This window comes from Phocoena sinus, chromosome 9 (assembly GCF_008692025.1).
Source record: "Phocoena sinus isolate mPhoSin1 chromosome 9, mPhoSin1.pri, whole genome shotgun sequence".
NCBI lineage: Eukaryota > Metazoa > Chordata > Mammalia > Artiodactyla > Phocoenidae > Phocoena > Phocoena sinus.
Genome location: NC_045771.1, coordinates 32693888 through 32710876, shown reverse-complemented (window position 1 = coordinate 32710876; position 16989 = coordinate 32693888). Strand labels below are relative to the sequence as shown.

General features: G+C 41.1%; 1 protein-coding gene across 1 annotated transcript in view; it reads right to left on the bottom strand.

Annotated features, from left to right (window-relative positions):
• Positions 1–16989, bottom strand: part of WNT2 (Wnt family member 2) — a 45269-nt gene that overhangs the window by 24248 nt on the left and 4032 nt on the right. The window contains exon 3 of the mRNA XM_032643242.1: positions 12713–12990. Coding sequence (XP_032499133.1) covers positions 12713–12990 — 278 coding nt within the window. The remainder of the gene's footprint in view (positions 1–12712; positions 12991–16989) is intronic.

The window sequence follows — 16989 nt, the reverse complement described above, 5'->3', positions numbered from 1 at the left end:
GCCTGCGTATGTGTGCATACACAGAAAAGAAGGAAGGGAAAGAATGTTCATTTATAATCTGGCTGCCGTTTGAGAGGCTGCTTGATCTGGAAAGAGTTAAAAAAACAAAAAAAAACCCCCAGGAATTTGGGGATTGTTCTCTGGCACCTAGAGAGAGCCGAGCAGTGGTTCTCCTTCTGGATACACATTAAAATCACCTGGGGACCCTTTCGGTCACAGAGACCCTGGCCTCTCCCGGAGCTGAATATACCAGAACCTGCCCTGGGGGTGGGGCCTAGACTTGATGGTACTTCCGGTCTCAGGTGCTTCTAATACGCAGCCAGGCTGAGAATCAAGTACACACCTGGGAAAGCAGCGGAGGAGGAAAGGAGCCCGCGCACCACGGCCAGAGTCCGGGGCCCACGGAGGGCCGGAGCAGGTGAGGAATTCTCGTGGAGGGGTCGGTCTTAGGACTTAGGTCCTAGGAACTGGGATATCTCATGACTGAATTAGAAGTTGTGTCCTACCCTATGTCTCCAAAATGTTCTGACTTCCAGGGAAAATTTCCCACAAGCAGCAGTTTGCGCTAGTGCTGCTTTGGAGGGCACGAAAGATGGCGACCAGTGGAGTAGAAGCCAAGCGCTCTCAGAGAGACAGGTTGCAGTGGAGGGTCGTGCCCAGAGGGACGCTCCCCCGGGGTCTCGGGAGGCGCTGGCTGAGGGAATGGTGGGCTTCCCCCGCAGGCCGCTGATGGAGCGGCTGCAGACCTTTTATTTGCACCTTAAAGGAAATGAGCGAACGAAGCGGTCGGGGGTGGTGGGGGGTACCTGGAGACATACATCCCAGGCGTTGCCAGTCTGGGGCTTTTTTTGTGTTTGTTTGTTTTTAATTATTACTTTCAAATTTTAAAATTAAAGAACTATGTGAGCATGATTTGAAAAAATCAAGTAGTCCAGAAAAGACAGTGAAAAGCAATAGCCCTGTGCTGTACCCTCTCCTCTTATCTCCCCTCCCGGTCTACACGGCACAACCCCAGAGCGGTCACTTTTAATGCATTCTGCCCTTGTGGTGGTTCCCCAAATGTCTATACGACCAGTTCTGTGCTAGCTGACCGCCAGCTTTGTGAGAAGCAGAAAGACATCCCATCCTCCAGATACTATACGGACATCCACCAGAAAATTCTCTTCATAACTAAACAAATCGAGTGACAGTGCAGTGAATGGAACCCTCTGGACAGGGGCGCCACGCACTGCTGGCGCAGCTGAGTCCGGCAGCTCTGCTAGTCACTCTGTTTACGTATGGGTCAACATTAGATAGCTCCTGATAGACTTCTTGTGGGGGGTGAGAACTTAATTCACACCTCATTTCCCTCACCCAGCTCCCAACATGGTTCTGTAACGGTTCTGATGAGCGCTCTGACTTCAAGGAGCACCCTTACCCCTCTTCTAGTTCCAAAAGTTACTGGTGCTTTTTCTTAGGAGATGAGGATATTTGTAGCCCTTCCTTCCTCCTCCCCTTCTTCCCAGTCTCTGTCAGCAGGGCCTGTCCTTTTCTTTCTTATTTTTAGGATTACTAATAGATTTTGCTGTTTTTACTTTTTGTTTTGAAATGATTTCAAACTTACAGAAATGTTGCAAGAATAGTACAATGAACTCTTCACTCAGATTTGCCAATTACTAAATATTTTGTCCTATTTGGTTTGTCATTTTCCACACACACACACACACACACACACACACACGCACAGAGAGAAAATAGTCTAGATACATAAATTTCTTATGTTTGAGAGTACATTGTAGACATGGCATCTCTTAACCCTGAAATACCACAATACTATTATCAAAATCAGGAAATTTAACATCTTTGGTACAATACTATAATCTACATACCTTCTTCAAATTTTGCCAGTTGTCCCAATAATGTCTGCTCCCTCCACCCCCCCGCAGCTCGCCCCCCCCCCCCCCCCCCCCCCCCCGCAGCTCGCTCCTCCTCATTCTCATCCTTCCTCTCCTCCTCCTCCTCCTTCTTCTAAGAGCTCTTGTTTTCTCTGGTCCAGGATCCAGCCCAGGATCACATGTTGCACTTAGTTATCATGAAGTTCTGTAACAATAGTTAAGTCTCTCATGGTATGTCTAGATATTGAATCTAAAAACTCAGAACAGTAAAGATGGATGTCAAACAGTTAACTGCATAACCAAGGACTGCATTTTATAATCTCTGATCCAATAGCATTGCCTCTGTGCTGAAGAAGAATGTTGCTGGAGTGAAGTTTGGCTTTTTCTCACTTTACTTGCTACCAAGTGTGTTTACTGCAACCTAATGTCTTCCACTCTCAGGCTCATTCCACCTGTTCCATTACTTCCCCTCGTTTCCTGCGGGTTCCGTGGTCCTGCATCTTCTCAGTCCCATCTGGACACAGCTGGGATCATGCCCTCCTAGGTGGACACTCTGCTCTGCCAGATGCCATGTTTTCTCTTTTTTTGGTTCATTCCTTCTCTTCGCTGCAGCCCCTTCTTGAGTAACTCCTTCAAGGCACATGGGCGATGCATTTTCTGAATCTTGTGTGTTAAGATGTCTTTATTCAGCCTTCACACTTGGCTAATAGTTTGGCTGGTTATAAAATTCTGGGTTGACAATAATTTTCCCTCAAAACTGAAGTTATTGCTCCACAGGCTTTGGCCTCTAGTGTTACAGATGGGAAGTCTGATGTCTGGCTGATTCTCTGGCAACTGATTATTGTTTTCATTTCACTTTCCCACCCCCACCCCGCCCATGAAAGGTTCTAGAAACCTTCCCTTATCCTTGGTGTTCTGAAATATCACAATGATATATTTAGGATTTTTTTAAAAAATTAGTCCTGCTCAGCCCTCAGTGGGCCCTTTCGATCTAGAAACTTCAGCGCTGAGAATTTTCTCTTAATATTCCACCCCCCGCCCCTCCACACACACTTTTTTAGTCTCTTTACGGCATTCTAATTAGTCAAGTTGCTGAACCTTCTGACTCAATCCTCCATGTCTCATATTTTCTCTTTTATAGTTTTAATACTTTCTTCCTGGCTTCTTGAGGAATAAATTCCATTAGACTAACACTCCTGGCTCTCTCCATCCCCTTACTCATTTCTCCCCAGGGTAGGACAACTGACTTATCCAACTGGTGAGTTTAGAAGAAGGAGCAGGGCTTGTGTGCCTGGGTTCCTTCTCTTTGGGCATCTGCCAGCCTGTGGAGCAGATGAGTTATGATCAGCTCCTGCCCTTCAGCAAGAGGGCTCCCTGCAGGGCCCCGGTGCGCAGCCTGGGATGGGGTGAGTAAGTCTGCCCAGCTCCCAGTGGAGTCGAAGCTTCAAAACTGCACCCTCCAGTGCAGCCTTCTTTTCAGTCCTGCAACAGACGCTGTTATTCCTTCTGTCTACCTCCCTTGTTCATTTTTTAGTTGGTTTCAAACTCAAGTGGGAAAGAGAGGTGATGTTTATGGTTCTCCATTTGTCCTTTGGGCTTTTTGTTTTACTTTCTGGGAGATTTCTTTGGCTTTCTCTTCCAAGTTCTCTCTTGTTCTCTAATTGTCACTTTTTCAAAGCATCCATTCTTGTTGTTCATGGATGTTAATATCTGCTTGGATCTTCTTGGCTTTTAAAATTTTTTCTTCTCATCCCTGCCTGACTTACTGCTTGTTTGTTTGCTTTCTTTTATGCTTCTGAATTTAATCAAATATATGGTAATTCTTGGACAGTCTCTTCATATTTAAGAGTGAAGTCATAACAAAGTATTTAGGTACTCTGGTTATATGGTGGGGCTTGTGGACCAGAGGTTGGCTTTCTAGTGAGTAGGTAGGACACTGGCTGTTCTGGAGGCTCTAACTGCAGAAAGCCCAGAAGGTTCGACACTAGACTTCCAGGAGTTCTGCTTGGGGGTGAAGGGGAGGGGATGGGGTTCTTTATGCCACCAATGGGTTTTTCAGTTAATCCCAATTTTCAGCCCTATGCTTCTCTCCAGTGCTCATTTGTATCTGAAATTTTCTCAGGGTATCTTAGTTTCCACATTCCTCATCTGCTTTTGTTTTTCACCCCCCTCATCTGCTTTTATTCTTCTAGGCTGAGGCTTCTCCATCCTGCTTTATGTTACGATTTCTTCATTCCCTTTCCACTTTCCAGAAATTTGTTGAGTTCTCTCATTTCTTTGATTCTTCTCTTTATTGTTGATTTAAGCCACTTTTATTCCATTACTATAATTTTAATGAGGTCTGAGGGAGGGAGGAAGAGGTGAAATTGTATATGTGCTGTCCACAGCCTTGAGTCCGACTGCACTTTGAAATGTTCTGGAAGGAGACAAGGATTGTGAGGGGAGGAAATGTTCTCATTTTATGAGACACACTTCTGCACTGCTCAGTTTGTTACTTTTGTTTGTGTGAGTATTGTTTTTATAACAGAAAGAACTCGAGAAAGAATCGATTACAGTGACTTGCTGTCTCTCTCCAATGTGTGATGCTGAAAGCTTCTTCCAGAAACAGGCCTCAGCCCATGACACATTTAGGTCCCGTTTCCCACTTTATCTCGAATCTTTTCTAAAGGGTCTCTGGTACCACTTCCTTCTTTGATTCTTGATGCGGACTGCTGTCAAGGTTCCATTTTCAACCTACTTCTTAGGTCCCTCTTTGTAAATTCTCACAGCCCTCCTGGCTTTTTCTATCCCCCAGGCGCCCAGCGCAATTCCTCATCAACCACTTCCCCTCACTATTTGCTTAACCCCACCAGTGTTTACTCTGTGGCATCTCATCACTAAACCTTTGCTCACTTGACATGACTACTTTTATTTTTTTATTTTTAAAATTATTTATTTTTGGCAGTGTCGGGTCTTTGTTGCTGCGCACAGGCTTTCTCTAGTTGTGGCGAGAGAGAGCTACTCTTCCTTGCAGTATATGCGGGCTTCTCATTGCAGTGGCTTCTCTTGTGGAGCACGGGCTCTAGAGTGTAGGCTCAGTAGTTGTGGCGCACGGGCTTAGTTGCTCCGCGGCATGTTGGATCTTTCCAGACCAGGTGTTGAACCCGGGTTCCCTGCATTGGCAGACGGATTCTTAACCACTGTGCCACCAGGGAAGTCCACTACTTTTAAAAAGATGAATAAATGTGACTGCTAAGGACAGGAGTACTCTTTTGGCATTTAGCCTCATAGAAACCATTTTTAGTTTAATATATAACTTTTCTCAATAAAAAATCTTCAGTAAGCTCATCGTTCTGTCAGTGCTAAAATCTCAGTAGATTTTTGATGGCCCTTAAATCTTTGATTTTGAGCACTTTAAGCCTTCAGGTCTGCAGAGGCTATTTTCTACTCTTAGAATTTAAGAAACTTATTAATATTCTATACCACAGAAACAAAAGTCTGACTGTTTTTAAAACAAAGGGGGGGCATGGAAGAAGGAAATACATGCATTGTGCAAGCTAGAACAATTCTATTTTATATTTATCCCAACTAAAGCTCAGAGCATAATAACAGGGCATAGCATTCATTAGGATCTTACCATATGTTAAGCCATGCTGAGCACTTGATTTAAGCACTTTTATTTAATCCACACAAGCATATAAGGCATGTACTATTTTCATCCCCGTTTTATAGACGAGGATATTGAGATACCTAGACCCTGAGGACCTTGCCCTAAGTCTCACAGGCAATGTAACTGAGGCAGGATGTACCCCAAGCCTGTCTGACACCAGGTTGACACCTTAACTCACTCTGCCAGCCTTTCTCATGAACTCCTGGGGGGTTCATGGTCTCTGGTTTCAGTGGATGGGTTCTACAAAAGTTTTTACATGTAGTGTTTGCACATCAAATTAGTCCACAAAGAATTATTTTGACAGTTTTAATAAGACAAACTTCTCCCAAGGAGAGTGAAATTTTAGTCTCTTAACTCAGGCTTTTTGGAGACGGAGCCCAAGGAACGCCAGGGTGTCTTTATAAGACTTCTTTGCAGATCATGAGAATTTTTTTTGTAAGTACCTGCATTTTGCTAAGTTTATGACCCCTGTGTCCTGCTATACTGATTCTCTCCCTATCAGAAAAAGGGCAGTCCACCTAGGATACCATGTGAAATCTATGCAAACTTAACTACTGACCTTGCTTTAGAAATCCTGCTTAGAATTTATTTTAGGTCTTTATATGCTATGTTTCAACTAAAGTATTTAGTTTAACTTGAGCATTTGAAGAAGCGTTAGTACTTCACTTTTTAGTTGGGTGTATGCCACAAAGCAACTACCATATTTCTGGTCCTATATCAGTTTTCCTGAGGGAAACACACATTAAAAACATATTATTTAATTTTCAGATGCTGGCTTAAAGCCAAGTACATTTATTAACAATTAAATCCCTTTGACAGGTCCACATCTCTAATAAGAGTTACTGAAAACCAGACCAACATATCTTTCAAACATACATGCTCTGGAACTAGGAAAATAAGGAACATTTATTAGCAAACTGTGCAGTTGATTTGCTTATGCAATCATTTATTAACTTAAATAAGACATTGTGATTTCTTGAGCACTGTTATTGTTTAAAAACAGTGACTGTGGGTGGGCTTAGCTAGGAAATATAAGGTGTGGAACTTATTTGTGGAATTCAAGAACATTACTGTTGACTAACCATATATATAATAATTTTTATTGACTAATGAGGCCAGTCTAAAAAAACATTTTCTATGAATAATAGAACTTTACCTGGAACTGTAATAATTTTGTTAACAGTTTTCTCTGCCTTGGGACTTTAACTCTGGTTAGTTTTTGATTCATACATGGTAAAACATTGACAGTATCAAAAACATTCTATCTTTGGGTTCAACAAGAGAGAGGTGAGGCTGGCAGAACTAATCTAATTTTTCAGAATGCATTTAATTTTATGAACAGAGAAGGCCAGTCAGAACATAAACCTGTACTAAGTGAAAGTTGTGCTTTGAAAAGATGCTCAACATTATTGAAAGGAAGATGAGGATATACAGGAGGTTAAAGCTGTCTGGCTCTATAATTCAGTTCAGTTTTATCACTTTCTTTTCTGTTGATATTCCTTACTTTTCGAGAGTGATTTCTTTTTCATCACACCCAGGTCTCTCGGTTCAGACCCGTTATGTATTATTTACCTTAAGTGGCATCATAGGATCTATTCTTGGAAGTCTTTATTAGGCCCAAGATTTACTTGCCTGTAAGGCTATGCTTACATCTTGTACAATATCCATTTGTGTTGACTTTGGAGGTATTTCCTGTAGTCAGAACTTGGAAGTATCTGCTTTGTGCTGGCGCCTCAGTGGGCCGAGCTCAGGGGCAGGCCCGGCGCTCCACAGCACTGACCTTGAGGGGTGCTGGATTGGGCAGAGCACAGAACTAGAAACTCTGGATCCTTTGCCCTCCAAACTTCTCACATATAAAATACAGGATGGGCTTCCCTGGTGGCGCAGTGGTTGAGAGTCCGCCTGCCGATGCAGGGGACACAGGTTCGTGCCCCGGTCTGGGAAGATCCCACATGCCGCGGAGCGGCTGGGCCCGTGAGCCGTGGCTGCTGAGCCTGCGCGTCCGGAGCCTGTGCTCCGCAGCGGGAGAGGCCACAACAGTGAGAGGCCCGCGTGCTGCGCAAAAAAAAAATACAGGATATCTAAATATATATAAATGTAAAATACAGGAGGCTAAGTTAAGTTTGAATTTCAGCTAGGAAATAAATTCAACTTGTTTCCTAATTCCGGCCACCCTATTATATAGACTTTAGTCTCTTCATATGGAAAATATGGATAGTAATGATACCTACCTCCTAGGCTTGCTTAAAACCTGGTGCTTATGTGTATATATTTTATTTTCTGTAGCAATCCTTGTTAGGTAACTTGTCCAAGGTCATGCTCAAGTATTAGAACCAGTGTCCAGAGCCCCAGCCTCCATGTTGCCTCAGTCAACATTATGTCAATAGCTAAGAACGCCTAATGAGCCAATAACAATGTAAACACTATGTTAAAAATATAAATAGCAACACAGTTGCCATATGCTAATTTTTTATTACTATCCATCAGGAAGCTTACTGTCTGTATCAGTCCTTATATGTATAGGTAAGGCTGAAAATAAAATTCAGGGAGGTAGAAATTTCTCATAAGTTTCCTAGTGAGTCTATTTTTTAAAGTCATTCATTCAAACCTATTACAGAAGATTTGAACTTTGAAATCTGTCATTCTTTTAAAGTGGACTCTAGAGAAATTAACAGTACATAAAACTGGAACTTAAGTATTTAACATCTCCTGCATTGTTCAATACCTTCCCATTGCTTCACAGCAGCACCCAAATATCTCAGCATGGCATTTGAGGCTCTCCAGATCTGGCCGAGACTCAAATTTGCAGCCTCAGCTCCTATTAATTCTCAGTCATGAGCTCTACCCTAGTACCCTTGTCATTCTTCAACTTTGATGTTCTTTCTACTCTCGTATCTTTCTTTGTCTGGAGTCCCTTCATCCTGGAAAGCATTTTCCCTATCTCAGCCATAGGAGACCTTTATCTCCAGCTTCAACACCCAGCTCTTTTATGACACAACCTTTCTCTCCTCAACTAACTGGCCCTTTGGGTGACTTTTATATTATACCGTCTAGCGTAGAGCTTGCCTCACAACTGTATTTCACTTGTCTCCCTGATTAAAATTTAGTTTCTTGGGCTTCCCTGGGGACGCAGTGGTTGAGAGTCCGCCTGCCGATGCAGGGGTCGTGGGTTCGTGCCCCGGTCCGGGAAGATCCCACATGCCGCAGAGCGGCTAGGCCCGTGAGCCATGGCCGCTGAGCCTGCGCGTCTGGAGCCTGTGCTCCGCAGCGGAAGAGGCCACAACAGTGAGAGACCCGCGTACTGCAAAAAAAAGTTTCTTGTGGTCAGGATTTTATCTTATTCTTTTCTACATATGACAGTACCAGAAACAGTGCTTTTCCCAAATTTAGTCCCGTAGCACATAGGAACAGTGCTCTAGAACTTGCAGTGCCTTGAGTTGAAATTTTGGAAATCCACCAAATAAGCTTTGGGCATGTTCATGGTGACTAGAAGTTATGTTTTTGGTATTTAAACAAGGTTTTGCCTTTTATTAAGAAATAATACATATTCAGTTTAGGAAACTTGTAAAATTAAAGACACACACAAAGAGGAAAAAATTATCACCAGTAAACTACCTTCCAAGGACTGCTTGCTGCTGCTGCTGTTTTTGTTTTGTTTTTTTCAGTACAGAAATGCTGTGTGTTTATCTTTCTCAGAAATTCTCAACAGAGACAACATGGAAAGGTAGATAAGGACAAAAAGATGAAAGCAATGGGTTTGAGCCCCCAAGCCCAGCACTTCACGATTGTATGACCCTATGTGTTAGTCACTTGATCCCTCTGAGGCCCAGTTTCGTCATCTGAAAAATAGAAATACTAATACTGTTTTTTATTCCAATAGGGGTTTTTTAGAAGATCAAATTACAAAGGATTTTGACGGTCTTTTGTACATTAGCTAATGCCGTATGCCTATTTTTTCTTAGTATGTTAGACTGTACCGAAGATGAGTCTATGGGTACGTGGAGAGATCAGATTGAATCCTAAGTACTAGTTCAAACTGGATTTGTGCCTGATTCTGTACCCTGAGTTACAGATAACCTTCACGTCACTGAAGGGGGACGGGGGGACTAGCTTTTACTGAGCACCTACTTACTACTTGCCAGGTTCTGTGCTATTCACTTTACTCTTGTCTTTCCATAGCACTACAATCCCCTTTACATCTGAAAGAGCCTGAATTCAGTGATCTAATCCACCGGTATTGCAGGGTTAAAACGAAGGTAGGTCTCGCTTCACATCCCTTGTTCCATCTTCACTATGGTAAGAAATACTTTTGGGAAAAGTATTTTTATGGAATTCCTCTTATTCTTATTATGTAAATGTCTTGATTGAAGGGCAGTATTTGACTGGGTACATAGAATATTTTGAGTTAGATTCTCTTAGGAAAGGTAAAAGAAGTTGTGATCATTTCATGTAGAAAGAGTGGACTAATTTAAAGCTGTTTTCAAGATCCTTAAAGGAAACAAATGGTGACTATCAACCAAGTAACTTTCACCTGAAATTTACCTTAACCTATCTTAAAATATAATTTAGAAGTTTTCATAGCATGGCTTCTTTAGATCTAAAAAGAACTGCTAAGAGAAGCTATGGACTATCTTTTTCGATAAAATGTTTGTTTTGAACAAGGTAGATTTATCTTTTCAAGACTTATTAATAGTCCTATTTGGAGGCAGAAAACTAGACTTAAGATGAGTTCCAAGAAAACATGAAGGAAAGAAGCGTCATTGCAAATTCTGTTGAAGCTGTGATTAAAATAAAGTGATATAACAGCATAGAAGATCTAAAATGATATTACAGTACAGAGACACATGAGGGTGCTCTAACCAGCTGCTATAATAAAAGAATTAAACTGCTCAAATATTAGGGGAAAGTTAAGGCCTGTTGTGAATGGCAATGTTGAATTCTGATTTGTAGTGTTGGCTAAGCAGAACAATCTTGGAATAGATGGCTTTTCTTTTCAAATGTATTGGTCCTGCCCCTTGCTCCCCACCCCACCCCATCCCCCCATTTTAAAAAGTAGAAGGTGTTCGTAGTGGACAATTTTGGAAATACTGAAAAGCACAAAGAAGAAAAAAAAGATGAACTGATGTGGCTCTCAGCCTTGGAGGCTGGGGTTTTCTAGAGCTAGGCCAGTCGGAGGCTTAGCTCAGGAGGCCTGCCTTCAGACTCAAGCCCAGCCTGTTCTCATTTTGATTCCACAGACCTTCTGCTGGTAGGAAGGGGGAGTAGAGACTGGGAGTCTAATGACCGCAAGAAGAGAATTAGAGACGCATGTTTATCTCAATACATTTACTCTCATTAAAGTTCATATTCACTGACATCATGCATCTCCTTGAAAAAGTCTGCCCACCCACCATTAATTAAAGCCACATTTTAAAAAGTCAGTGTGTGCACTTTTATTCCAATCAAAAGTAGCCTCCTAAGTTTTGCAGAGTAGGCAGGAGAATATCTGAGGCCTGACAGCTGTTCACCTCTACACAGTGAGGAATCATGTAATTTACGTTAAAAATCATGTTTATTCAGAGCCTACAATATAATAGCTAAGATCTATTGTCTTGAAGAGTAGAAACATTCAATATCTGATGATCTATTAAGCAAAACTAACATTTATTTTGATGAGTCAACGTTATTTTGGATGCAGTGTATGACCATATGCTCTTATCCGTACAAAGAGTCTGAGAGATCCAACTGTATACTGTGTTCGAATAATTAAGCAGCATTCTCCTGTCAAGGACGCCACACTTTATCACCTACACACATGGTATCAATGTCAAAACAGAGGTCAATGTAAATCTTTCCTTATCTAAACCATTGCACAAACAGTAATTACCACAGTTGTAGGATTGCACAACCGTAGTCTATATTCTTGGCAGTAGTCACTATAAGTTCATACATTTGTGAAAATTAGGAATGCTGATTTTCCAAGTTCAAGAAAGGTACTATTTGTAAACGGCTCAGGTCACACTCATCTTATTCCATGTGCTAAGCAAGACTTCTTTCCTTCCAAATTCCTTTAAATGAGATCTGTTCCCTCTGTGAGCCTAGTAGAAGGGTTTTCATCCAAACAGATCTGCATTCTTTTCTATCCTTTTTTCCTATTAAAGCCCCCCTGGGGACTTTTCAATTTTATGCTGATCTTTCTTTATATATTAATGTCAAGCACATATTTATTTTGTGTTGAGAAAAGACAAATTATAGTTATCTCTTCTCATTGGCAGTTAGATTATTTTAGAATGGTTCTGACTGAATGTTTGATTAGCCAACCAGTTTATGCTTCTTACACAAAGGCCTAATGTGCAGCATTCAGATTCTCTAGTTATTCTGGTCAAGCCACCATGCCCAAAGACATGGCTCATCAGTGGATCTGAACACTGGCATTGAAATGGTTTAATCCTAGGCCAAACCACCCCGGGGCTGGGAGTTGAAACCTGAATTCTAGTCCTGGATTTTCTTCGGATTCTCCATGTGACCTTGAGCACTGGAGGGTCTATTTTCCTCATCTAACAAATGGGAGTTAGGGAATGAATATTGACTAGGTACCCACAGCCCAAGAGCTTAGTCAGGACTAGAGGTTAAGGGGCCAGTGTGCCTCTCTGGGGCACGTCTTCCCCTAGTCCACTTACTCATCCAGTACCAGAAACCCCTTAAAAGCCCAAGGTGGGGCTTTTAAGAGTGAAAGCAGCTTCTGGTTCTGAAAAGGGCTTCCCTGAATCTAGAAGAAGCCAACAAGCCATGCCTGGTGAGTTGCTTTCATGATAAGTTTGAGAGAAGATGTTCTGGGACTTGATACCCCTTAGATACAAGCATTCAGTGTGCTACTGGTATGTGGGATGCAGCCCTATCCTCAACCACAGATGCTATCTTCTGACTATATGATACAGTATCCAGAGAGACCATAGGCACCCGACTGTACCCAACGCCAAAAGCAGTGGTGGACTCCTTGAGCTTAGCTGTGGGAGGGAAGGTAAGAGTGCAGGTGGGGATATTTCAACCCGGTTGGTGGTATTCTTTAGAACAAACAGCTCTGGGCTGGGGGACAGTGGGAAGTTGTGATGATAGCATTTTAGCACTCTAGGAAGGCTTAAGATAAGCTTGCCTTAAGTGATTTATAAGGCCATGCAGTCTACAAAACGAGCGCTGTTGCAGTCCATACCTTCCTGCCGGCTCTGTTGTTGTGAAGATTCATCAGGGCTCTGGCATCCTTTCCTTTCCTTTCCTTGGCGTCCACAAAGGCTCGGGCAAACTTGATCCCATAGTCAATGTTATCACTGCAGCCACCCCAGTCGAAAGTGCCCTTGCTGTCCTTGGCGGTTCCCTTCTTCTTTGGGTCACAGGAACAGGATTTTAATTCTCCTTGGCTACAGGCCCTGGTGATGGCAAATACAACTCCAGCTGAGGAGATGGCGTAAACAAAGGCAGATTCCCGGCTACCTGTAACAAAAATGCTTTTCTTAAAAGTAGTCTGGCATTGCTCGTTCTGAATAACTTTTACACGATGGCTGTTTAATACTTGTTCTGCCTCTGACATACTTTGCCGCTAGACAAAGTATCCTTGAAGAATTCTTTCCTAGAGCCAAGGCTGGCTGTTGAATATGAATCGTCGCGCTTAATACAAGCTTTTATCAGTTTGGATAACTGTAGGACAACTATCCTTAAAGTAAATAGAGTGTAAAAGAAAATGCAGCAAAAGCCTGCCCTGCCCAGTTCCTGGCTTCGTATTAGTCTCATACATGTTCTTGCTTTAACCTAGAATCCCACATGTCCCAGAAGAGAGGAGCAGGACATCTCTAGACCTTGGTTTCCTCCTCTGCAGCATACAGTCTGAATTCTACAATTCTATCATTCCATAACATATCTGGGTATTCGTGCTACTACAGCTCTCACTGGAAAAACCTTCCAGACCTCCAGGCATTATTGAGGACACTTGTATGTGTGTAAATGATTGCTGCTGAAATACTGAATTCGAAGTAATCTAGGGGTTGAGGTGGGAAGACAGTTCACAGCAGTAACCAGCACCTCTGGTTAACCCTGGAGAGCTTCGGCTTGGCATCAGCTTTCACAAGTAACGGCGAGATTATTGAAGGCAATATGCAATATCCTTGAGTTACATACTACGTCTAGCTATTAAGGTGAATTTGCTTTCTTCTGGAACACCTGCACTAATCACTGGTATTGGGTAAAAGACAGCGAAAAGCTTTTCTTTGGTTTTTTTCTGGAAGGAAACAAATTTACCGCCTATAATTAGACCTGGGCGAGAACCCTTTGGGGTGCTTTCTTAGAATTGTTCTTTATTAGAGCACAGGCTACGTTCACTTCCAGGCTGAAGGGTACATATTTCAGTGTGATAACTACATTAAATTATTTTAATAATCTGTAGTAACTCATAACACGGTGTTGTGGTATAGTGACAGATATAAGGCTCTTAAGGGTCTGTGTGCACCTCATTTTTCAAGTGGAGCTGTACTTCACTGTTATTAGCATGGCTTTTTACTAATGGTTGCTGCAGCAAATATATTCACCATCAAAATAGAAGCCGAACAAGCTAATGCCAGTGCAAGGCAGCAAATGGAGAGCCATGTGGTGATTCACTATGTCAAGACGAGTGTGACTTTTTGAACCACACAGCTGGGAGAATAAACCACCTTTTCGCGTCAAAGCCCTGCTTGTTTCCGTTTGTCATTCAGTGCTAAAATTTATTATACATCCCTTGCAATATTTGCTCTGCTAGTCTCATTATTAAAAATCAGGAAAATGTATCTATACCATATTAAATGGCACTTGCCTCAGCCTTCAAAAAATATCTTCCCCGAAACCTCTAACCATCCGAAAAAAAAAAAGAATCAATCATGCCTTGAAGTTAGGTAAAATCAGTTATATGAATATTTGCCATAGGTAGCAGGTAGTGCTCTCCAGAGAGAAATGTGACGGTTGTGGGAACTGTTTTAGAATTCCAGATTATGTTATAAGGATCACAGATGATTTTCTAAGAGGAATTGACATGTTTTGTAAAAGATGGTGACTAATAGATGCAAATGTGGCTTAATCTCTGCTAGTGGCTTTCAGATAAATAAAATTTTTAGTTTACCCATTTTACCATGTAGGAAAATACCTTGTCCATAGTCATCCCATTGATCTGCTAAAGCCTGGTTTTGGATTTGGAGTTCAGTGCCCACATTTAGAGATATCATATGGGGGAAAATTCCTGAATGCATAATATATTTTGCACTAGTCTTATTTCTTAAGGAGAAAGAAGAGAAACTTTATGAGGTGATCTTTTAGGGGAAAGCTATGGAAGATGCAGATGATAGAATGTCTGTGACCAGACAGTATTTTGAAGGTTAGTAGAGGAATACATTGTCTAGGCACAGAATGCATCCTGGCCTAACTTGCAAACAACTACATTGACTTGTTGGCTGAAAGAAAGAAAAAAAAAAAATCACTTAAAAATCTGCTACATTTCAGAAATAATTTCCAAAGCAAAGCCATCACCTTTCTAAATATTTGTCATTTATTATTCAAACGCATTACTAAATAGCTAGATATTTATTTATTTATTTAAAGAAAAAATTAGCACATGGAATATCTTTTCATTTTACCTCCAGATGTTTTGGTATATCATGTAGATACGGCCTTAAGATGTTTTCAGTTAAGTGTCTTAGATGAATCACTAAAATGCTATGTGCAAAATAGTAGCACATTTCAAGAGTTGGCTTTGTAACAAAACAAATTTTGATCTTGGGCCTCTTCTTAGAAAAACTGGTTCTTTTTTTTTTAAACTGGTTCTTTTTAAAGCCATTGCAATATGAAACAAAATCCAAATCTAAATGGTGATATTTAGACTTCCTGATGTGTTACTATTGAAGTTTCTCTAATTTTTGGTTTGAGGTAAGTCAAGCAATGTTTACTAAGTGTATAGGTTGGGACAGGCAGCTGGGAAGGCAAAACACTAGAAGCTAGGCTTTCTGGAAAGTTATGGGTTGTTCAACTCTTTTTTTTTAAATGCTTGCCTTTTTTGTTTTTTTTAACAAGGATGAAACCTAATCACTTTTTTATTTAAGGCTTATTCTAGAATTCTGAAAGTATATACAAATTCTTGCAGGATTATTTTTGAGTTTACTAGTTCTGTCTTTACATTTCTCTGACGTGTCTGGTAATAGTCGGTTGAATGAGCAAATTACGAAGGTTCCTAAAAGTCGGTCTGCCTTACTCTTGGTCTCTGAAGCAAAAGAGGCAGATGTTCTCCATTTCTCTATGACCACAGGATATGTTAGTAACTTTTATGTTCTCCTTATATGTGGTACTGCCCTTTGGCTTTCCTATTTATCTATGAGGACATTTAGGTTTCCGAAGGAGGAGTTCTTTACAACTCTAAGATGTGAATTTCCCTCCAAGCAATTAATTGTAAAACTCCTTGGATAGCTTCATTGGAATTTCGTGATTATTTCCAGGATAAGCTACCTTAGGCCAAATTCAGCCTTCCCATAACCAACACAAAATCATCACTGACAGTCACAGGAGTTTACGTAAATGTCCAGGAAGAAATCTGGCCTTCTGTGAAGATTGGAAAGAAACTGTGTAGCATGAGTGTTTTAAGTTTTGAGTACTTTGGCAAAGCATTCAGCTTCATCTGAAAGAAATCTGAAGGGAGTACAGTTATAATCTCTAATTTACCTGAAGGCTTAGCCTAAGTCAAACTTGTTCTGCTTTCTCTATTTATAACCTTTTCCCTCTCAGCCATTCTACAGCTCTGAAGAAACAAACATTGCCAAGATTAAGTTGAATGAATCTCCAGCTTTGGCATATACACTCTCTAGAATCAGTGGTCAAACTTGCTTCCTTTGATTTGTTATGGAAAGGTGTTTTTTTTTTTTTCAAGATGGAGACATCTTAATGGATTTTCATAGACAGACTCTATAGGTGATCATTTTATAAATGAGAAGTACACCTAATTTGTAATCATTGGAAAATGGTTGAGACCTTTGAAAAGGAAAAATCCTGATACATCTTTAACACCAAGAGCCTGTACCTAATATATGCAAAGATTTATGGTGCCAGATATTTGCAAACTCTCTTTGATAAGGTCCAGCACTTTAATTGATTCACTGGTGAGTTAATCTAGGTGAAGTCTTAAAATTCCATGTAGCTGAAATTTATTATTATCCTTTCAAAAATGTTGTGATGTCATATCAAAACTCCAAAAGGAATGCGGAAGAATATTCTTAAACCAGAGAATAAAATTGCAGAATATCACAGTAAATTAACTTTAGGGGTACACTAAGAGTGAGAGTACTATGCCCTTGGGGGATTTTAGAGACATTCGGTTATGCATTTGGCCTCATAAAACCCTAGGGCTGTGATGATTACCTGATAGAAACAACCCTCTGTTAAGCATTACCAAGTGCACAGCCCGAATGATTTTCTTAGGATTGG